The 24,329-nt window shown below is 43.3% G+C and overlaps 1 protein-coding gene across 1 annotated transcript in view; it reads left to right on the top strand.

Moving 5' to 3' along the window:
* Positions 1–23,438, top strand: part of ERBB4 (erb-b2 receptor tyrosine kinase 4) — a 610,968-nt gene extending 587,530 nt beyond the window's left edge. The window contains exons 26-28 of the mRNA XM_050340452.1: positions 11,264–11,311; positions 12,193–12,484; positions 14,938–23,438. Coding sequence (XP_050196409.1) covers positions 11,264–11,311; positions 12,193–12,484; positions 14,938–15,374 — 777 coding nt within the window. The 3' untranslated portion in view covers positions 15,375–23,438. The remainder of the gene's footprint in view (positions 1–11,263; positions 11,312–12,192; positions 12,485–14,937) is intronic.
* Positions 23,439–24,329: the final 891 nt, after the last annotated feature.

Genomic DNA, 24,329 nt, shown 5'->3' with positions numbered 1-24,329 from the left:
CAGCTTTAGTTGAAAGTCCCAGCAGTATGACCGGAACATTCCAACATGGCAGTATGTCTGGCTACAGGGGACAGAAGTCTGCAGAAAGAAAGCAGGGAGATCATGTAGCTCCTCGCATTTAAGCTTAGAAGACAGGGAATGAAGGAAGAGCAGGAGTATTTACTTTCTCAGGAAAGCTCTGAAGTTTCTCTAGGGCGGACTCAGGTCTAAATCCTTGCACTTTGTTGCCTGGGAGAGGCACCACTGAATGAGTCTTCATAAAACACTGCCTGTCCTTCTCACTCCCATGTGAAGAAAAAAGTTATTTGGATGTGAATTAATAGCACAGAGCTTCAGCCCATAGAAAGAAGACTGAAAACAGGGAAACCTTCCATGGAGTTTCCAGCTCCCTGGGAAGCATCACATCCTCCTTCCTCCAAGGATTACAGAGATTTATCAAGCTGCAAGGCTCAGATACAGCTTCAGCATTTCCATCACACCCACACTGGCTTCATATTAGCACATCCTGTGGGCCTGTGCTGCTGGGAGCAGAAACCCACACAGGGTCTGGCCCATAACAGTGGCCTCTGCTGTAAAGTCCAGTCTAAGACTGCTGCAGCTTTTAAATAAAAATTAACATCCTAAGCTAAATTGAATTCTTTCATTGGATCTGAAACTCTTCAGTTGCAATTTCAGCTCTTTGGCTTTTTCCAGTTTTTATTTTTTGCTGTCTAGGAATACTCGAGAAATATGGAGGTTTAGACACTCTGTGCTTCTGAGAGATAAGCTGAATTCTCGGCAGTGTTTTCATGAGCACAGGAACCCAGCTTGTGCTCAAGTGTCCTACATTCACATCCATTAGATGATTCATTCAGGTATTTGTAACGAGTACTGTCCTGTGTGCACAGAGATAATAATACAGAAAGCACTCTGTGTACCCCACGATGCCTTTAGCTCTAAATCTTTGGCTAATTCCTGCTGGAAACTGTCTATACTGTTTATTACTCATGGATACTGTCCCTCTAATTTTATTCCATGCACTGTATATCATGCAAGCATCTGCCAACCCTGCAATTAAATATCAAGCAATTTTTTTTCAGAGATGTCTAATCTGTATAGCCAAGGAGACTATCGTGCTTGGCTAAAGTGGACTGTGCTACACCAAAAGCCAATTTTCAGGTCTCTGAGCATTATTTGGTGTGCCCTTGCACACCCCTTGACCTAAGGTCCTGGTGTGACCTTAGGTGTGGTGGTGCTCCGTGGCTGAACATGTGGATATGACTGTGGATAAAAAGATTATTCCAAAGAGAAATCAGGGAAAAATTGTCTTTGTAATTAATTTGTTCTGGCTTCTACATTTGAAAGGTAGCCTTTTTCAAATCACAAGGCAACAAAGGAGATGGTTGGTAGTGATTTTCAGATGTGTTTCACGTCAGTGTGGCGTATGGCATCTTTCCTTCCCCAGCTTATCACAGACAATAGGGACTGTTCACCCAGTGGGATCACTACCAGAATTAAGTGACTTTTATTAGACTTTCTGTGAAAGGGCTGAATTTCTTAGGCACCTGCTTGTAGTGCTCCAGTGGTAGATCAGATCTGCGGTCTAATATGATCTCCTTCACATACTGAAATATAACAGGCTGTAAGCTGTCTTCAGTTACAGGTGGAAGGAGGGATTTTGGAGAGCAGTCAGGGAGGCCCTTCCTGGAGTGTCAGCACATCTGGGATAGTGTGAGAGGTACTACCAACTGCAGGTGAGGAGAGCCAGCAGTTGCTTATACAATCCTTTCCCTTGGCAAAGCAGGCAATAGGAGGGAGTCCTGATTTGACCACGATTCACCTTTGTCCAGGGCTTTAGTAGCAGCTGCTCCCCATTTCTTTTTTTGTAAGAAAAGGCAGCTAAGTGTTCCTGGACAAGCTCTCGAGGTAAGTTATTTCTCCAGGGGTGTCCTGGCCACATGGGACTGGTGGCAGTAAAACTGCTTCATCCTAAAGTCAATACAAAATTTGTGTGAAGAGATATCAAGGCTAGATGGGGCCATTGAAGCACTTTGTCCAACCTTCTGGCATAGCATAGCCCAGAACCTGTTGTCTCCTAATTTCTGAATCAAGTGTAAAAATTCTGTTTGAGGTGGTGTTTCTCTTTTAGAAAGATTGTCTTAACTGTATCAGGTAGGATGGAAAATACATCACAGTGTAGAAAAGTCTCACTGGGCAGTGAATGCTGACCTTTTAGCAGGGTTTGGACCCTGTTTCTTTCTGCTCTACACCCTTTTTTGTGCTAGATTTAGAGAGCTGCCACTTATCAAAAACCTCTTCTGCTTAAAGGGCTGAATAAGATAGTACCATTGGTATGTTTGCTGTTAGAAGATTACAACAATTATCTTTTCATATGGTTTGTTCTTGGTTTTTGCAACCTTTCTGCTTCTGCAATATCTTCCCAAAACTAATATGACCAAATCTCTTCTGAAATTTGATGCCTATTACTACAGTCTGTCAGTTTGTGGGCTTTTTAATTTATTTCTATCCAATTTCATTAATTCCTTCTCCTTAAGAGGTGATAAAAAACTTTCTGAAAATCTCAGTAGTAATTTCTTTGCCTCTCTACTAGCCTCTGTCACTTCCTTATGCAAGTGTTGCAATGAAATCTCCAATGCCAGAATAGATAATCGTGTAAATTAACTAGACATTGCTTCAAAATATTTTATAATGTCTCAGTTTATTACACTGACACTAACTAACAGTATATTAGCTCTCTTGCTTTTTGAAGAACTGCTTGATTAGTTAGGAAACTTTATGTGAAGCCTTTCTGTATGACTTCTGTCGAGTACTACATTTTGTATTTTTCTTGTAGAGTCTAGGCAACTGGCTGCATTTACTGCCTTCAGACTTCTAGGGTAATTCTGGAAGTCCTACCAAACTCTCTTTCAAGATCTCTAATTCCAGTTTTCTGCTTTCCTAAGTTTTAATGACATCCTAGTGGTAGGAGGCTCTTCTCTGTTCTGCTCTGCCTTTTACATTAAGCAGTTCCCAGTAGATGTTAGTGGTTTTTTAGTGTCTGGTAGACCACCACAAGTATTTTACCTACTGCAGTTTTTTTCTTCTGAAAAATTCCTCTTTGTCTGTTTCTAGCCTTTGCTGGAAGTGTGGATAGCATCAGACCATCTTTGTCCATGAAAAGCAAGAGATAAATCCAGACTAATACTAGTCAGCCTAATTTCATTACTCAGGGTGAAGAAGTAGTGAGAATAAACATACAAAAATACACTGTAAAATACGTTAGATGAAAAATTATTTCAGTCTTAATAATTTACATGAAAAAGGAAAGCTTCTCACAAAATATGTATATTGAGAACATGAGTATTTAAATACCATTTTAAAATGTGCTAAGTTTGCCAGAGGAGGTGATAAGAAAATTCAGATGGAGGACTCAAACAGAATAGATGATGCCCAGCTTTTCACAGAGAATTCTTTGAAAGGTACTTTATGGCAGTTAGTTTCTTGCTTTGAAGCCAGGCCAGCTGAAATCAGTGGTGTCTCTCAAGGAGTAAGGCCTTCTTAGCCTGAACTGATTATCAGGACCAACTTGTTGAATTGCCTCGTGGTTTTGCAGGTCAAGTGCCTTAGAACAGGACTGTTTTAATGTGTTGGCTATTTTCTCTTGCATTCAGGCATATAGATTTAGAGTCAGTCTTCCCTAAAGTGCTGGATGGAATTTTGGTTTCTACAAATTTAATATGTTTTTAGTAACAAATCACCACACCCCCCCACAGTACTTTCTGCAAGTTACCGTTCAGTGGAACTAGTGGAAGAAACTGTAGCTGTGTATTGCTTCAAATCTTGATGTGCGAGATGTAAATTCATTGAGCTTTAATATAAACTGGTTTAAAATCAGGCAGCATCTGCTTAATCCATGAATAGCTGCTGGCTGTGTTAACAGTCGAGAGAGCTTGCAGCTGATCTATTTTCTTTTCTCTCCTGAAAAGAAAAAGTCAATAGATATAAAAAGAGTAAGTAATAAATATTTCTACACTGCACTGATGAGGCATTCTTGGAAAACAGCAAGCTAAACAACTCTACATAATTCAGTAGATGGAAAAGTGGACTGAGAGTCAGGAAATAATTATGAGAGCTGGGAGAAAATTTTCCTTCTATGACAAGATGTGAAGCAGAAATTTTTAGTGGAAAACATCTGTTTGTGAGGATTCGTCTTTGTGGTTTCCTTAAAATATTAAAAGTATACAAGGGGCTATGATTTGAAAATGCACCTGGAATGGCTCCAGGAAGTTATCATTTAAACATCTGTCTGTCTGTGATGGTTGGGAGCGCCGTCCTCAATGTCCCACAGCAATGGGACTCCTGGGATAGTGCTGTGGGTGTGAGGCAGCAGAAGGACTCCAGAGCAACCTATGCCAAATACTGTACTTTCTAAACATACATGCCATGGAGTTGAATGACAGCACAGCCTAAAAAATGGCCTTTGTTAGCCGAAGTAGAGTTTGAATTTCTTGTTAAATGCTGTGAAAGAGGAGGGAAAAATAATTCTCAAAGCTATAAAAAGGCTCTCCAAAAGATGCAGTGGGGAGAAGTGGGAGAAGGCACAGATGAAGTTTAGATTTAAAATGTTAAAAAATGATTATTTTATCCAAATCAGCTGGATGGTTAGTTCTTTTAGAGTATTACTGCTACCAGAACCTCAGCCCTGCTCTAAATCAACCCAGCATTTCATCAAGAAGCCTATTCTTTGCTGTAAGAGACCAAGAGTGCACAATTATAGGTTTCTTTTCCCCCTTGCATAATAAAATGGGGAGATTATCATCAAGTTTCTATTCAGATTTTAGGAAGGCTTTTTTATTTTATTTTTAAAACCCATCTTTGTCTGTAAGAGCTCCCTGTTCAGGCCAGCATGCTGTAATGATTACTGCTGTAAAGGCTTCAGTGGAGATGTGCTCTATTTCATTCTCAATGAGGGTTGATGGCATTTTGAGAGGCTCAGAATATCCTTTGATTACTGTATAATACAGACTGAGGGAGATGGCAGTGCAGCGTGCACACAGGAGGGGGCTGTTGCTCCCAGGATCGCTCATCAATTTCTTTTGTGCTTTTTTTTTTTTATTATTTCTTGTCTTCCATGTTGCAATCACAAATCATGGCCGTGTTGTAGTTTTGGTCCCATGCCCCATCCTCTCCCTGTTTTGGGATTTGAAGCTTGAGGTTTGTACAGAAAAGGAGCTGCTGTTGCTCCTGTGTTTTGGACAGGTGCTGCAGCATATGAACAGGAGCAGTGCCTTGACCCCTCTCTCCCACGGGGAATTGATAGAATAGCTAGGAAATAGTATGTTGTCCCTTCCAAACTGTGGGGAACCGGCCCAGTGTTAGAAGCTGCCATTCACTGTAAAGCGTCTTGGAGACTGTATTAAAAAGGAGTGACAGAAAGCTAGTCACGGGTGACAGGAAGGATATGGGAGTCAAGGAGATTGGAAGGGAAAGATAGACACGTGCATGCTGTCTCCTTTCCTGCTTTCCTGTATGACACTCATGGTGCATTAACACAAAATAATCGGGAAAGGAATCCTTGCATCTTCATACTTGTATCATGCTTAGATCAAATTGCATATTGTGCCAGCTGAAATCTGCTTGCCAGCCCTTCTGATGGTCAGAAGGATTAAGATTTCTGGTGTCTGGAGAACAGGGGGTTTCCAGGGAGAGCTTTTGATGCCATATAGCAGGAGAGTCTTTTATGCCCATCCCAGGTATAGGAGATGAGTCTATGTAAAAGAATTTCACCTTGCTTCCCTGTCAGTGTGCCTGGATACTGGGGTTTGTGCCCAAATTGTGCATCTCTTAAGAGGTTATTTTCATTGGTGATCTTGTCATCTTTTACTCCTTTACTTGCTGAAGTATTAGACTCTACATGGTTTATGTCTGGTATTTCCCAGTAACAACACAGGAAATACTCTGCAGTATATAGGTTTGTTCTTTCTCATACCACTATGCCAGGTTTATTAGGCATGTTTTGTTTGTGATATATGGCATTCACTGTCCACAGTCCAGACTAAATTACTGCTAGAAGGCTGTATTCAGATTTGGATCTCCCACTGCATATGGACTGCTCTAAGAGAGTTTATAAGAGAGACTCTTTCTCTCTTATAGGAGACAAAATTGTGCAAGAGAAAGTTGGAATGACTGATCTGAAGCTATGAAGTCAGTGAGTACTGCCCAGGTGGCCAGTGAAACACTCATACTGATTTTGTAACAAGTTCAGGGATGTCTTAAGCCCAGCACACCACCAGGATGTGGTCTGGCACATCCAACCAACACAGGCATCCTGTGGGAACTGAGTTAGAGCTCTGGCTGTCTTGAAATCTTACCTGTCCTCTGGCAAACAGCAACCAGAAAACACTTAGGTACAGAAAAGTCTTATTCATTGTTTCTTCTATTTATGTTTTCCCTCACTTATCTTAACTGGATGGTTTATGTCTTGATTGTAGAAGAAGCAATTGTTAGAAACCAGAACCAACACTTAACAGAGCATAGTTCTTACATTGGTTTCTATATTTGTTATCAACGTTCAAGGTAAAACATGAAGATGTATTTTGAGAAAGGTTAATGCTGGAAAAGTGACTGGAACTTCATCATTTCCAGTAAAGATTCATTGATGCCCAGTGGAACTCTACAGGCATTAAACTAAGGGCATGGTAAATTGTTGTATAGCTACTGTCCACAACCTGTGTGTATTATTCCTGCCTTTTATTTTTGCTGTTCAGTAATAGGCTGTCTATGGAAAAATGTATATCATGTCCTCTTGCATTAACTCAGGTGTGCCACTTTGCTCTGTGTCCCTGAAATAGGTGATGTAAGAGGTAAAGACACACACATCCAGTTTCAGAGCATGCTCTGGCTGTTCTCTGTGTGCTGAAATGCTGCAGGGTGCCAGCAATGACCTGCACCTGCCGAGCCATGATGGCAGTGACACTGATGGGAATTTTCCTCCATCATCCTAGAGGAAAGTGCTCAGTGGAGAATGGAGTTTCCTTAAGAATGGTCAGGAGCCCTGGCTGAACAAAAGAGAGAGCATGAGGAATGCCAGACTTGTGTCAGGTAGTGTGAGCTGTAGGGATGGATATGCTTGAACTGTAAGGGCCCAGGGAGGTGTCTAATCCTTTATTTTTATATACAGCCCTTCTCTGAGCAGGGGCTGGGACCAGAAACCCCCAGAGGTCAGCAAAGCCTTCTAGCAATTACAATACAAATAGCATTTCATTTCTGTTTAACATTACACAGCCATATCATGGTGTGTGTTTTTTCTTTCCTTTGATTTTCATCTCAGACATGTTTGCTGGGGGCTCTCTGGAGCAGGGCAGAGTAATCTGTTAGTTCTGTGATCAGATGGAAGCAGGACTGCACCCAGGCAGAGATGGCTGTTCCTCTGAGGTGGTTGTTCCTATCTGAATTTCAGTTCAGATCAGTAGTAAATACCAGACTACTCCTTTGGAATGTAGCTGGAGTTTGCCTGGGGCTGGTGGGACAGCTCTGTGTTGTGGACTTGGCCTGTAGCCCCATCAAAGCACCCCATTATACAGATCCACTCACATAAATGAGCCATCCTCCTTCATAGAGAACTGCTGGAATTTTGCTGCTTGCAGCAAGGTCTGCTCAGCCTGGCATTTTAGGATGCTGTGGTTTGGTGACTTGAGCCTGGATACTGCCTTGGTTTGAAATCAGGAAAAGAATTTCTAGGGAAAGGAGGAAAGTGAGTTATTTCTGGAGACATACAGCCCAGAACTGAATTGCTACAAAGAAGTGTTGCAGAGTTTGATCAAAACAGATAATCACTGCATTGCCTGAGGCATGAACTATGAGACTGAACAGGACTCATGAGGAGCATCCATGTGAGAAGGTGGGACTGTTTTACTCCTGCTTTAAAGTCTGGTCTTTTTTGCATACAGGAGCAGAAGGAGAGTGAAAGAGAGCTTGGTTTCATGCAGATAGGAGCAGTATCAGAGTAGGTTCAAATGTGTGTGTGTGTGTGTGTACACTGATGTTGCCTTTCCTTTAGTGAAAAAAAAAATCTTTCAGTCCTATGAGGTTAGCAGGCTGTTTAAGAACAAGAAACAGCAATATGTGCAACCCTGTTCAAATGTGTATGCACATCATGGTGAATGACAAGGAAAACCAGCTCTGCAGCAGCTGGGGGGCTGTTGGGAGTCTGTGCCAGCCAGCAAAGTATGGGGGAACCAGATCATGCTGTAAATAAAGTCCTGGTTTTTTCTATTTAATGACAGTCCTGTACCACCCATTGCCCGTCAGCAGCAGCACCACACCACTGAGTACCTTCAGCATTTCTTCCACCCGAAATGTGCCATGGGTGCAGCTTTGAAGGCAGCTGTGGTCAGCTGAAGTGGGATGAGCCATAGCATGGGCAGCAGGACAACCACAGCTCTGGGTACCAGGCTCAGGCATGATGCTAGACCCAGATGGAGAGAGACAAGGCAGAGGCATATTCACACAGCTACATGAGTGGCAGGACCCAACATGGCTTTGATTTCATTACAGTCTAACAAACAGCTAGAAAATATTATGTCTCCACTATAAAGAAGGAGATATTTACCTTTGGGAAATTTGAGAAGCAAGGAATTGGAAAATTAGATTAATAAATAGAAAGCAAGAACACAAGCCAATAGTCACAGAAGTGTTGTTTACTGCTCTTTTATCCAGGCTCATTTTACACAAACGTTAGCTGTTACAACAGCTGACGTGTCACTGTTTTTTCATACCGGAGGGCCTCAGAAGAGGCTTAGCAGGACAGAAAAGGCTTAATGGGACATTTTCTTGGGTTTTATCTTTTCTCCCCATTGTCAAATTTTTGCCTAAAATTCAATCGTGTGGTATAAAGAATGAAATCTTGGGTGTTGCTGATGAGGGCTTCTCATGGGCCCTTAAAAATCCGTGTTTCTTTCTGGACCATGCTGAGAGTTTCGGTGTCAATGATGTGTGCACTCCACAGCTAGTGGATATAACATACATTAAGCTATCAAAAGGGAGTCAGTATTGATATATTTTATTTTTTTAAAGTATGCAAGTTGAAACTTTTTAAATAGGCTTATGTAGTGAGGTCTTTAAGCAACCACATTCCTTAGTCTCTGTCTATCTGAACAAGCTAGGGATGATCATTTAGGTGAGACTTTCAGGATCAGAAATACAAAAACCTAGAGCTTCCCAGTATAGGAACATCTGCTGTTTTTTTCAAGATACTATTTAGGATGCAAAAACAACAACACCGCCGCCCCCTTTCCCCCCAAAAAATCAACAGAGTTAATTGGATTGTACATGGAAAAGAAGCTATATAAGTTTTACCTGGAAAAACCTAAATGCATTTTCTTCTTACAGTGTGATTCATGTCCTGACCTGAGGGTAGTTATATTGGAAGATAAATTATATCCTTATGTTGGAATTAGCAGGCAATTTAAGGACATTTAAAACAATTTTCAACCCCACTAAGTGACAGCTGCTTTCTTTGCTTCCTTTTTTTATGGAATAGTGGCCACAGGGCATTAACTCATGGGGATAAACAGTAAAGAAGTAAAAATATGTGCAGACAGCAGTGGTTTGGTGAAGGGCTGTGTGTTAGGGTCTGTGTTATGGGTGCTGCAAGATAGCTTTGTTTAGTACCAGAGCTAAAGGTGAGACATGAAAAAACACCATTATTGTGATCTTAATTGGCAAGTCACTGACTGGGAACGATCTTGTCAGCACAAATAGCAATAAATGCATTAATGCCGGTCCATTCTCTCCTGACATCCTGGGACAGGACTGTGCTAAGAGGGCCTGTTATTACATTGTTACAGTTGCAGAGTATTTATTTAAATGGTGGAATCACGGCCGAGAAGATCTAAAGGTAGGACTGTGGGTTTAGCCTTTTGTGGAGCAGAGCCCACAGACACATAATGTGGCCATCCTAGAACAGTATTGTTTTAAGCTGCTAATGATCTAAATGGTTACTGGCAGAGGAGCATAGGCCTGTGTGGTGAAGTCCAGCCTCCTGACAAAAGACCTGCTTTTCTAAGTTACCTTTAAGAGATCACAGTGAGCTGGGAACTGAAAGAACTCAAGACAGTTCTCCCCTTCTTCAGCCAGAAACAATGAATTACAAGTGGAAATTCATGGGAGTGCCTGTGTGAAAGCAGAGAGATGTAAATGAGACCTGTGTAGTATAGCGCAGTATAGTACTGGATAGAAAAGGGGCGGTTACAGTCGCTGGTTTAGTGTCTGTGAACAGCAGACAGCAGCCAACTCCCATCCCCTGCACAGAGCACTAACACAGCATTGCTACAGCTCTTTTTCCTTGTGCAGTCTAGGGGCCTCCAGCCACTTTAGAAGACAAAAGAAGGAAACTCCTTCAGTCTCACAGCCTGCAGGTGCAAGGGAAGGAAATTGGTAGCTTTACAATGAGGGTAGAGGATTCTCGACAGAGCTTTGCATTCCTCGCTGTTGAGAGTTGACTTTCTCTCTAGTCACCACTTTGTAATCCGTCTCTAGATCCTACCTGTAATCATCAGGTTGCCTAAAACTTTACCACCCTCCATGGACCATAGTTTAATACTTACCTGTCTTCAGTCTTCTCCATCTTTTTGGAGTAGATAGAAAGCTGGCCTGAGCTCAAGTAAATACGAGATCAGAGGGTAATTCAAAGGCAGGTTAAGTCTCCTGCAGTGCAGTGTCTTACAGCCATCCATAGATGTTTCACCGTAGCATCTGGCAGGCTCAGGGGGTGTTTTTTATCCATTTGTCTAACACATTCTGCATTGTAACCTGTCACTGCCCATGTGTCATTACAAGTGGACTGTAAATCTGTAGGGGGTTCAGAAGGAATTTGACCTCTGCAATCAGAGCATCTCTGGTTTTCAAGGTCTTCCCTGATTAAAGGGGTCTTCCCAAATGTCCCAAGCAAGTCTTTTACACAAGACTGCCAAGTATCTGTATCCAGCTGTGTATTGAATGTCTGTTTCCTGTAAAAAAGTAACCTCTGGTAAAGTGTGTTCTGTTCCCTCTTCTGTTACAGCCTTCACTCATAATGTGAGCTTAAGTGTGATCAGTAGCTCTCCCTAAGCTTGTTGCTGCGGATGAGACATTTGCCATAACTGAATTCTTTGAATTTTGGATCCAGTTAGGAAATGAGGCTGACGTGCATGTTTCTCTCCATTAGCTCATGCAGCTCAGGTGACTTGTTTCATCCATGTGACCTCTTGTTACATATCCATCATTCATTTTTCTTTCCTATTAGAGTGAAATTGGACACAGCCCTCCTCCTGCCTACACCCCTATGTCAGGAGTAAGTATTTCACATTCAGCCTTCATCCTTCAGGTTTTCCTCCTTCCTTCACTACTTTTTTTCTGTTTCAAACCCCTTTTTCCTGCACAAATGACCTAAAAGCCAACAGGAAATGAAATGTGTATAAGAGCAATCAAATATTCAAGATCTTCACACTCAGCCTGGGTTTGTGTGCAAACTCTATGGACCCACACCCAAAATTCTGCCAACTTTTCTTGAAAATGTCTTTAGGTAGCTGGCTTGGTTGAATCTGTACATTTTTCCTTCTTATCTATAGGTCACGATGTCAAAATTTCTTTTCACACCCTTGCTGACAAGCAAAATGGTAGGTTGAGTTGAACAATTGAGCTGAGGTGCCAGTACAAACACAGTTCAGCAGCCTAAATGCACTCCCTGATGGAATTACACAGGATGTGGGTGACCCTGTGATTCACAGCACAGTACACCCTAAAATAATGCTCAGGAATTAGCGGAGATGATAATGACCTCTATCTCCAGTCAGGAGATTTCCCTAACATGAGGTTTAAGGGTTTCTCAGAAATCAGGGGTTGTTGCCAGAGTAGTAGAAGAGGAGATACCATGTTCTCCACCTGCAACTGTGTATATCCAACCTCCATGTGCTTAGCAGGAAACAAGTTTCCTGCCCCATTTCCATCACTGAGCACCACTGGGCAGAGGGATGCTTTGCCAGTCCACAACAGAGTCCATGGTGCTGGTGATTCTGCAGCACTGGGAGCACAGTAACCTGTAGGATGGACAAGGCTTCACCTACTGGGTGAAATGCGTTATTAAGTGTGTCAGGAAAGGCACAGGAGCACAGTGAAGCAGTGCCATTGAACCCTGTCCCCTCCTTTCCCATGCTGTCTCCTCTTTTCCGACAGAACCAGTTTGTGTACCGGGATGGTGGCTACACTGCAGATGTGCCGATGCCATACAGAGCTCCGGGCTGCATAATACCAGAAGCTCCAGTTGCTCAGGGGGCCACAGCAGAGATCTTTGAAGACACTTGCTGTAATGGCACACTGCGAAAACAAGCGGCAACCCTGGCAAAAGAGGAAAGCAGCACCCAGAGGTACAGTGCTGACCCCACAGTCTTCATGCCCGAGCGGGTCATCCGGGGAGAGCTGGATGAGGACGGGTACATGACACCGATGAGAGACAAACCTAAAACAGGTAAAAAATAGTCTTTCTGGAGAAGTTCCTGGTCTAGTCTGACTGCATTCTCTCTCTTTGTGCATCAGCAACTTTTCATCAAAAATGTCTCTTTAGTTACCCAGCAAGGTTGAAGCATTCTGACTAAGTTAATACATCTTCATATGGGGATTTATTTTCTTTTCTTGATTTTCTGCTTTAAAAAGCTCAAATGTACCAATGTGTCAAGTTTGGTAATTCCCCCTTTTATTTTTTTTTTTTTGAGAAATAACAAGAAGAATGAAAAAAAAACAAATCCCCATCTTATACAAACTCAAATCCTCAGTCATTTCCAAGAAAAGGATCTATCTTTGGCCAGCCATAGTCCCCACTTTGCTTTGTTTATTGATCTGCTTTATTTTCATGGCATCGTGTTTGATAAATGTCAAGTTGAACCTATCAGAGAACCAGTATACACAGTTGGCATTTTATACCCAAGAGAAGTTTAGGACTGAAAGGTAAAGATTGCTTAGACCTGTGCCAGCTCAGCGTGCTGCACTTCCCACTTTGCTATCATTCATTTCTTCCTTTTTAAATAGTGACAGCTGTCATTTAGATGTAAGGGTATGTGTCATTACTAATGTGCTCTCAAACCTTTGCATTACCTTTAAAAACATTAATGCAAATGTAAATACCAAGTCATTAGTGTGTTTGCTAAGAATTTGGAAGCCACTTATCCTTTGTGTTGCGTGGTGGGAATGGAGCAGCAGCAATTGTGGAGTCCATTCACGGACCTGCACTTCAGCAACCTCCTTTGCAGTGAGAATTAGTTTCAGTGTGAGCCCACACACATATTCATATGCAGGTGCACCCTGGAGATCCTTAGAGCTCCATGAACAGAAGCTCCCTGAGCCCTCGGGGTTGTGGCACTAGCAGGTCAGGAGAAAGCACCTTCTTCCTGACTCCCTGGGCACAGACACATGCTGTGTGTTCTGTCCCAGCTTCAGGGTTCAAATCAAAGCATTTCTTGTCTCTCATAGCTAAAAAAAACATACATTCCCACTGTGCTTTTGGTGTGTGCACATGTGCCTGCTCATCTCAGATTCAGTGAGTGACATTCTAGTTGCCTGTTCAAAGGTATTCATTGGATCTTGAACTTTTGCCTCTAATAGATTTGGCCCCATCCTAGATAAAACCAGAACGGAAGTGGAAACCATGACCACCCTGTGGCAACTGGCAGGGCCTATTTCCTTGCAGGCAGGACTCTGTGGTTGGGATGTCTGCAGAGCCCTTGACTAGCGCTGTGCTGCTGGAAATGGAAGTCTAATGTTGACATCCCTCAGTAATGGTGGTGACCTGGAAACCTTGGTTTGTAAGGAGATGAAAGGTAGAATTAATACTGGAAGTGGGTTTGATTTGATGATTTCCAGCCTTGAATGAACTGGATACTTTGGCTGCAAGGGTCCCACCACCAGATGCTCTTGTCCCTGTGTCACCTCCAAGCCGTTCCTTTTGCAGCCCACTTACAGGTGACCTCCTCCTGCCCAGCCCGGTTGGCTTTTCTATTCTGCAGTGAGACCTCATCACACATAGAGGAAGGCCCTTGGCAAATCCACTGCTCCGTGGCTCAGTCACCTCTCTGTGACTCTGGGAGAGCCCTTACTAGGTGCATGGTTTTAACCCAGGACAGCCAATCTCTTTATGTTTCTCTTCCCTCCCCACCTCTTGTCAAGATTTCCATGCAAGCAAGCAAGCAAGCATTTTCCATGTCCAAGTATATGCCTTAAAACTTTTCTGCAATTCAGGTACAATTTTTTTGTACTGTTAATCCACAGCAAGTGATTTGAAGCAACTGTAACCTGCTCCAAGTCCTGTTTTGCAGCTGATGTAAGGCTCTCTTTTACCCTGTCCAAAGCTCATTTGAATCATTTTTTTAATAATTCTTTGAGGCCCTTTGTCCTTCAGGGATGGAAGGTTTTTAATAAGGAAAATTGTTCTGTTAGAAATGAAACTGTTTTAGAAGTTAGCCCTTGGGTATGGGTTTTGTGCAGAGAGGCTTAACTAAGATTTCTATGGAGTTTTCTGGGTGGAAAGACTGCAGAGCAGAGGGTTTGCTGATAGGTCCAAGGTTGCACAGAGAGAGTCAGCAGCAAAGGCAGAAGTCGGTCAGTAAGTTTGGATCTATAGACTGAATAGTGAGAAGTTCAGGATAGCACACAGGCTATGGCTCAGTGAGAGCTGTAGTTTAGTTGTCCAGTATGTTTGATGAGTTAGTTTGTCTTCTGTTTTAACCCATATTGTCTATTTAATTTGTAAATACTTTACTTTTTGCCAGTGTGTGTTCAACATAGTTGAAACTCCTGATTTCATCGGGAGTTTTAGGAATGGTTGGGGTAGAGGACTCACTAGTCCAAGTGCTGTCTCTGGTCACATGATGCCTGCTACATGATGGATTACTCCCTCTCTTGGCTGATTTATTTTCGATCCTTCCTTAGATTACCTAAACCCAGTGGAAGAGAACCCGTTTGTTTCCAGACGAAAGAATGGAGATCTCCAAGCTGTGGACAACCCAGAGTATCACAACGCACCAAACGGGCAGCCCAAAGCAGAGGATGAGTATGTGAATGAGCCGTTGTACCTCAACACTTTTGCAAACACCTTGGAAAATGCCGAGTACCTGAAGAACAATTTACCGGAGAAAGCCAAGAAGGCCTTTGACAACCCAGACTACTGGAACCACAGCCTGCCCCCACGAAGCACCCTCCAGCACCCGGACTACCTGCAGGAGTACAGCACAAAATACTTTTACAAGCAGAATGGACGGATCCGGCCCATTGTGGCAGAGAATCCTGAATACCTCTCCGAGTTCTCCCTGAAGCCTGGCACTGTGCTGCCCCCACCGCCCTACAGACACAGAAATACGGTGGTGTAAAGGCTGCAGTCTCACAGAAGTGGAAAGGCAACCCCTTTTAACTGCCTCACTCTTTCTCTCTCACTCTCCTTTTCTCTCTCTCCCTGACCTCCCTCTCCCCCAACTTCCCTTCCTCCCTCCTTCCTTCTCATTTCTCCCACAAGCTTCCTCTTCTTGCCAGTTCACTCATTTTTGATATTTCTAAGTGAAAGGATGTCTTGGAGTTGATGGCGGATTGGGTTGGGAACCTGGAAAAAAGGAAGGAAAGAGACTGAAAGAAGGCATGTACAACCCGGCCTTTCTCACTCTTCACAAATCCCGCGGATCAGATACTTAGGAGAAGCCAGTGGGCACCAGGAAAGGCCAGTGGCAGTGTTGCCTGCAGTTGAGCTCATTCTCAGTGATTCAACCAGACACTGTAGGAAAAACCACAGAGCAGCTGATTCTTTCAGCAGGAACTGATGAGAGTCTGTACAGCATTCCTGGAAATCTCAATGCAGTTTCCATCAGGGTGAAAAATGGACAATTTTTATATCCTGTGTGATAGCATTGCAATTGAGTTTGAGAATCCAATTTCTTTCTCTTACCCTTTCTATCCCAGCAACAGAAAATGACTAATGTGGCTTTTCATACACATTCAGATCTTCATTGCGGCTTTCCAAGAAATGATGATGTGACTCCCATATATGGCTAAACCCTTCTTCTGAGCCACACCATGATTTTGTGCCAATTCCCAGCCACAGAGACTCCCACTCAGAACTGGTACATGACACAACCATTTTTGTATATTTGCCAAAAGGGAAACATTTTAAACACAAAGTCCCTTTCAGAAGAGAGTAGCAAAACCACACCTCCAGCCTGTTCTTTTTGAAGCTAAAAAACAGGCCAAGAAACCACAATTTATATGCCAAAAGCTTTGCTTTCCTGTTTTATACCAGCTGACTTTAAACACCTCAAAAGACCTACACTAATTCTTCCCTCTTTTTCTTCTTCATGATCACGAAGGGAGTTGGGGATGCTGTCAGGCAACACTGAGGACAAGACAGAACTGAAGAGTTTGATAGGGGTCCTGGAGTCTGCTGGTGTTTTGTGGAGTGGTGGTGGGAAGAGTCCATTAAACTGGAAGACGGATACTGGACTGGAGAAAATGCACATAGCAGTTCACTGGAATGTTAAGTTTGCACTTAAGCTCTAATTTTATTTGAACTGTTTTCTGGATTTTGAATGAAGCAATATGGAAGTGACCAGCAAAATACAAAATAATAATTTTAAATTAAAAAAAATTAATTATTATATGTAAAGGATGACTGTGGAAATGCCAAAATGAAGCATATCAAGTCTTTGGAACAATGTCTACCAGCTCAGAGAGGCCGATGTATTGACTGCTTCAGAGAATACAGTAACAGAGCAGCCAGCTCTTGCTGCTGCTGTGTGAAGGACAGCAGAGCAAGGCCTGGAATGGGTCAGGGGAAGCAAATATCCTGCTCTGGCTTGCAGCACAGAACAATACCTTTTTTCTAAAAGGAGGATTATTCTGGCACAGAAGATGGTGCATATGAGGTTTGAGAAGTCAAAATGTGCATGACTCGGAGAGCTTTCTGTCAAAAATGTAAATAAGTATGAGTCAGTCTCCTCGCATTTAGTTCTGCTCTCATCAACCTCATTTTTTAGCTAGACACCCCCACCCCATCCCCTGGCCTGCTCCTCTTTGAAATCTCTTTCAGCCAGAGTTCTGGACATTTTTAGGAAGATGGAGCTGGGAAGGAAGGTCTAAGGGCCAGAGACACCAATGGCTTGCTCCTGACTCACCAAGACCTGTGTGTGTAAGAGCATTTGCATACCTACTTGCCACAAAAAATCTTAAGGAACTATTAAGTACCTTTGATCTATCCACCAAGGTTTTTAAAGGGGAAGAAGCAATACTTGATGGATGGCAGTCTTGGGTGACACAAGAGTTTTTTCAGTTTATGCACTTCAGTTCTATTAGAGTCAAAGATCTTTGAGGTGACCTAACCTGGCAACAAAACCAGCCACGAGCGGTGGTCTGGATATAGCATCACCCTCCTCTGAATTCCTGCCATCCCAACAGCTTACCACCTTTAATCTGAGGAAAGCAGAGGAAGGAGTAAGATACAAGCAATAGTTACCCAAAGCTTGGTGGCTCAGGGTCAGCTTGACAAAAGTATGAAAGGGATTTCAAACCTGGGTTGGTTGTTACTGGAAAACAAACTGTGTGTAATCACAAGTCTGATTCAGCCAATAACCTGTTTCTGCATCAGGTGTGTCCAAGTCAGCTTGAACCCCCCAGGGGGAGGATGTTAAACCTGAAAACTGAATATGTAGCTGAAGGGTCTGAAAACAGCAAGAACAGGTACAGATCTTTGGGCTGTTCGAAGGAGACGTTGGGTCGAGTGGTACCAAGGTGGTTTGTCATGGCAGAATAAAACAGCCAGCAGATGACTGACGGGGGATAGATGGTTAGCATCCTGCATCTGAGAGGCTGTGCCAGAGAAAGGGATTGATTTGTCCCTGAATAAGTCTTTTTACAAAGTAACTCCTAAGGGAGAAAAAAAATGAAATAAAATCCCAGCACAGGTCACATGCTTGAGTTCAGAGGTGTTCTCAAAGGCTACTGGGGCAGAGGCACACACATCTCTGGAGCTGGGCAGGATGATGCTGGGATGTAGCTGCTAACACAAGGTGAGGCCTGTTTGTTCCTCAGATAGTGAAGTAGTGCCAGTGTTGGAAACAAGCCCGCCGAGTAATCCAAGTGTAAATAATGGTGGGGTTTAACAATTTAAAATTTTATTTCTTACAAAACTTGAATTATTTATTCATTTTATTTGTTGACTGTGGGTGTACTATAATATATTAAGTAGTGTGGAAATGCAGAGGTTTCTGGAAGTGAGGCAGCAGGAAGGCTGGAATGGGACCTGCCTTTGGGTAAGGCTAACTGGCAGCCAGGCTGAGCAGTGCCAAGCCATGCTAGCTGGGTCATGAATAGCTGAAGGTTAATGAACACAGTGATTCGTGATGAGGGAAGACTCCACACACTGTAGCTTCGCATTTTTTTTTATTTTTTTTTTTTTTCATTTTCTGACCTGCTGGTTTGAGTGCAGTTGCCAAAACTGGCTCTTAGATTTCCTGCTATGCCAGTAGCTGACCCGTGCCCAACAGATGGGTCTGCCTGGTTCTGAGGCATCTGGTTAAACGGCTCCTTCTCCCTGTAAGAGGAGGAGTTGTCTGAACACAGCCCACAGACCTGCCATTCTCCTCTGGAAGAGTAGTTCTGAGCTACGCTGGCAGCTTTTGTCTCTTTGACAGGGAAAGTTTAACCATGGTTAAAGGTAAAAAGGGAAACTGAGAGCAGCAGAACTGTTTGGCTGCTTTCATTTGATCAGCAGAAACATCTGGCTGGCCCTAACTCACATCTTTGCCTCAGGGGGTATCACTGCTTGGCTTGATGAGAGGAATTGGGCAGATGCACATGGCAAGATCATGGCAAACATTCAAGTGTATTATGGTGTGAAAGATGAGGGCCAGGCTCTTTAATGAATAATGACAGGTTTGGGAGAAAAGCAGGTATTTCCACACACAAACTGCATTTGTCAGCACAAAGCAGCAGGTGAGTCCCTCAACAGAAGTACTTCGGGGTAATTCACTCTCTAGTCCTACAGAGAACATGGAACACGTGGTTTCTATGGATTTTTTTAATGCAGTCTCCTATTTGTGAATGTTCTCCTTCCCCTTATCATGGCCTGAATGACAAAAGAGCAGTGACCAACTTCTGAAGAGCAAGTTTTTACCTGAGTGTGTATCAGCCATTGTCCAAGGCACAAAGAAACGTTCTAAAGGAAAGAGAACAACAGCTTATTTTTTCCTAATCTCTTTCAGTGATACTTGTCTTAGCTGTTATTATCTACCTGAGGGTTATTGCAAACAGACATGGATGCTGGAGTTGATTGACTTGCTGTAACACAATGGACTGAAAACAACAACTTTTAAGTTACCATCTTCAGTTCTTTTCAAATTTTTCTTTTTCTGTAAAATAGCTGGGAGGGATTCTTACATGGCCGCTCACTCAGATGTAGCAGAGTATTAACAATTTGCTTTCAAACAGGTCATCTCTCACAGGTAGTAAGAGATGGAAATAAATCTGAGCTAATATCCGCAGTAGGAGCCACCATGTGGGTCTGTTTCAGGTACCTCGAGCTCAACCTCAAAATCCTTTTCTGGATGCAAAGATAGGACCTGTTAACCCTGGTTGTATTACTTATTTGGTAGAAAATGTTTCTTGACTGTAAGACTTGTCTGCAATGATCTGATACCAGTTTCCACTAACGATTTGTGAGGGAGAGCATTTCCTTCATGCTCATCCACGACCAATCCCAGCCTAGAAGCAAAGAAAATGACAGCTTTGGAAGAACAGCTTAGCCGTGACTCTGTGGATTCACTCTTTCCGAAGCTTTAGGTAGAGCTGGGCAGGACAGGGGAGAAGTACAAGCTGTGAGGCAAGTCAGCCTAGAAACAGAGCTTGGATTTGGGGATGGATCTACATGGGAACCTCAGATGTTAAAGGAAAAATCTTTTTTGTTTGATAGGGTGTCTGTGTAGGAGTTGTGCATCATCGTGGCAGCTAAAGGAATGACAGGATTGTTTGAACTCCTTTATTCCATCTGGGAGATCAGGAGACTGGCACAAGTCAGAATTAGGCTGTTGGTTGTGTAATTGCTCAGAATAACTGAAGGCATCCCAGTAAGCTGTGCTTCCCCGGCAGCCCTGTGCACTGGGCAGGTGTACCCTTCTGGAAGGGGTAGCAGCCACTGCAGCACCCACAAGCATGGGGACTCGCACACTCACACCCTGTATCTGCCCACCTTTTTTGGGGTAGGGAATGGAAGTACCAGAAGTGCCCAGGGCCTGGCCACTGGGCAGCACCCACTTATTGGGATGGTTGTTTCCCTCATCTTGCTGAACTAGTGTCTCAGGGATTCCTCCCTGATTTCTCAAGGGTGTTTCAGAACTATGGAGCTCAGATTGGTGCCTACCTGCCTGTAAGGCTGTTTAATTTGAAGGTGATAGATGGAACAGAGGATTTAACATAAATGATAGCCAGGCCTCTGGTTATCAGTCACTCCTTTAGCTCTTAGAGAGCATCTCAGAGGGGATGGTATCACCTCAAGTTCTGTTCACAAGGCTTTTTCAAAAGGTGGTGATACACAAAGACTCTGCTCATCTCTAGCTCCGTCACTTGCAGTATTCTCACTGCTGTGAATCTTAGACCTCTGCTGCTGACAAAACAGCTTGTCTGTGGTTATATAAAATCTTGGATTTGGGTTCAGATTGTATTTTAGAAAACCAAGGGTGTGCAGGCTGAGGTGGTTGGTGTAATGCTCATGCTCCATCACATGCAGGGAGCTGTAGTTGTCTCACAGGGAAGTCACTGTGCAGTACTACTGTGTGTGCAAGGTTCCCTCTTTAATTTTCTGCTTGTTACCAAGTGTTTGTTACGCAGGTGGAAAAGGTCATCAGCATTACAAGTGGGGCTTTCAAATTGGGAACAAATAACAGCTTTGTGGCTAGAAGCACTGCTCTAAAATGTCAAAAAATCATGTCTCCACCTTTGTTTCAAGTTTGCTTTAGCATAATTTTATTTTACCACTGTGTGGATTAGTAGGTTGTTGTGATGGTGGATTTATTGTTCTTGAGGAAATCATGGACATGTGAGGCTGTTGTTAGTGGTGCTTGCAGTGATGGCTGGGATCTGCCTGTAGGTTTGGACCATGTATAGCATCTTTTGGGAAAATTTGTGAGTGTTCAGGTCTGACTGATGGTGGTGGGACTTGCTTGAACAGTAGGCAGTCCCATCTCCTAAGCAGAGCCAGAGGGACGCCTTCCACACAGTGTATCTATCCTCCAGCTGGAGTCTGTGCCAACAGACCGGGAAAAGGTGTGAGGGGAAAACCCAAGGACATGACCTCAACAGAAAAGAGGAGTCAACGCTGCCTTTTTTTTTTTTTTCCCTTTCTTTTTTTATGATTTAATTTTAGGAGTGAGCTCTGTGGGCCTTAGTAGAGAGAGGTTTTAAGGGGAGCTTTGTAAGGCGTTAGGCAATGTGAGTAATTATGTCCCAGTTCTTCTCCCCTCTTCAATAAAAAAGCCATGAAATTGTGTTCCAGCTGTGTTGTGGATGACCCCACCAGGGCAAAGGTGCATCCCAGCCAGCACCCTCCAGCTGGTGGCTGCTGGCTCAGGTATGACCAGGGCCATGGGTACATGGAGCCATTGGCTGTTGTTTGCCAGCAATTTCGGCCCCAGACCAACCTTTGAGCCCTCCTGGGGGGAAAACACTGTATTGTCCATAGCACTATGAAGGCTAAACCTTTTTGGGATAACCGCGGTACCGAACTGTGACTGGTATTTTATAAGTAAGTGTAGATATGTATGCTGTTCTTTTGAGGTAAGGTACTCTGACATATGTAGCATAAACTGGTCCTGCTGTTAAATGGGTCGATTATTAACTGAGCAGCTGTGTAGGAGGTAGCTAACTTTGAATGCACAAAAACACTGTTCCTTTGGATATGGGACTGGAGGTAGGTGCTGTGTACTTGTCTTTTTGTGGTAGGGTAATGTAAGAGGAAAATGAAGGTCAATGAGAAAACATGAAATTTTTTATAGCATTTTAATGTTGGAAATTGATACCCGTTCAATACATTATTCACAATGGTTTTAATCCCTTTTGTTGCCCAGTTTTTGCTATTTCCCCAGCATTCTAAGCTGGAATTTCTAAAGAGGTAGCCAGCCTAGTGTAGCGAGGGAAAACTGAGGGAGAAAAAGAAGTCTCTTTCTAAGAACAGAGATAGCCAAATTGTATTTCCTGACCTGGTGGCCCAGAACCACCGAGTTTTTCTGATGAGACTCAAATTCCCAGGCCCGGAGGGTGACATTACTGTCCCCTTGGAATCAAAGGCTCCCACCAGGAGAAAACACAGGGACAGCATCAAGCTCCTGGGAAACACTCTGGCCGCGGTGCCTGCATGGGCTGCTGTCACTGCAGCCAGTCCATCCCAAAGGAACCAGTCTGGCCACCTAATGGGAGACAGCCATGATGCAGGGATGGTGTTGGGTCTGGGTTTTAGCCAATTATCCAAATATTATCTCTCAGAGCACAGAGAGACAAAACAAAAATACTTCTGCCTTATGAAGTAGCTTCAGAAGAGAAGTGTCAGCATGTTGGGGAAGGCATTCATTTCTTGCAAAGTGATGCATTCAGAGTTAGCTGCCTTTCTGAAATAAAAATAAAAAAATACAAGAACTACTGTATGTTACTTTGAAAATGTGAATAGTATTTTTATAGCTTGTTAAAGACACAGCTAGTTGCATTTGTAAATAAGGATAATGTTGCTTTTATTTTCCTTGTGGACACCATTATTTGGAACATAATTGTCCTTAGGGTTGATTTGTATATAAGTAATTTGCTTGTGATTTAAGCTGCTCCTCCCCTTTCCTTTCTATCCCTTCCCACCCTCTGGTTTTGGTTAGAAGTACCATTTTTGGCATTCTGTGTGATTCTGTGTTTTAGCACTATTGTGGTGTGTTCAGACTTTCTGCACTTGCTTACACAGTAGGATAAACCAATTGTGTGTGGCTTAATGTTACTTTAACCTTTTGTTCCTCATAATTTAGCTATCGAGGATTATACACTGCTAAAATACTTACTGACCTGGGTTAATATTAGCATAATTTAGCATAATTTCCCTTCTTTTCATGGTTTCTGTTTTTTAATTTTTTTCCTTCCCTCCCCTTTTATCTTGTTTGGAGGCTGGGAAGAAACCTGTGGATCTTCTCTTTGTGTGGTTTTATTCTCCCCCTCCCCATGTGCCAGCCCTGAGTTTCTCCTCATGACCCTTGGGGTAGAGCTGTATCTGTTTGTTAAGGCAACTGTAGACTGCAACCCACCTTGCATCAACCCACACTCATCCCAGCTGAACAATTTGAGAACTGTTCTGCCTTTTTGTTACATGAATCTGTCAGAAATATATTTTTAATTTAATATAAATGAAATTCAATAAAATATGAAACAAAGTCTCTGTGCACGTGTGAAATCTCTTATCAGGGGGCTTGAGCACTGCCAGTGCCACGGACTTCCCATGTCCATGGCCTCAGGTCATGTTTGGGGAAAGCTCTGGGGTAGCCCTGAGCTGGGGCAGCCACACACACCCAACACAGACCCCTACACACATCCCCACCTCACCCCCAACCTACACACACCACTACATACACACTGCTGCACTCAAACACTGCTACACACAGCCCTACAGACACACCCAAAACAATCCACCTACAGAGACACACAAACCCGACACACCCACACTCACACACCCCACTGCCCCCAGTCTGCCTCACTGTCTGGAGAGCATTAGCCCTGCATTACCAGGCCTATGGAAAGCATTTTACATTTATCGAGAAAACATAAAGGTCATTTGGCTCTTTGAGGCGCATTTTAAAACACTCCAGGTCCTTGGATTGCAACTCTTTCTTTCATGAATGACCTTAACATTTTATCCCCAGCAGCCTGGAAAGGTCATTGCAGATACACACAGTTCCCTGAGTGGCTGTGCCAGTGCTGGTACCTTCTCTCCTACCTTCAGGGAGCATTGCCAGGAGCACAAGCTCTTTGTGACAGTATTGCTTGCTGAAGAGGGGTTAGAGTAACAGTATTAAGCATTCATACTTTACAGCTATAGGTAATATAAACTGTAGTTTTGGGGAGAGGGGGGGTGGGTTTGTGGGAGGGTAGGTGAGACAAAACAGTGCTGCTGCAAGCCCGCCCTTGTACAAGAAGGCAGCAGGTTGTGGCATCCTGCCCCTGGCACCGCAGCCAGCTCTGCACCACGAGGCCCTTCCCATGCCTGGCCTGCACTCAGGGGCACACACGCTCTGAATGGCTCCAGCTAATGAAGTACCACACAGAGG

Source organism: Myiozetetes cayanensis, unplaced genomic scaffold (genome assembly GCF_022539395.1).
Source record: "Myiozetetes cayanensis isolate MyiCay16 unplaced genomic scaffold, myiCay2020 scf9, whole genome shotgun sequence".
In the NCBI taxonomy this organism is placed as follows: Eukaryota; Metazoa; Chordata; class Aves; order Passeriformes; family Tyrannidae; genus Myiozetetes; species Myiozetetes cayanensis.
This window is presented reverse-complemented; position numbering and strand designations above follow the sequence as displayed.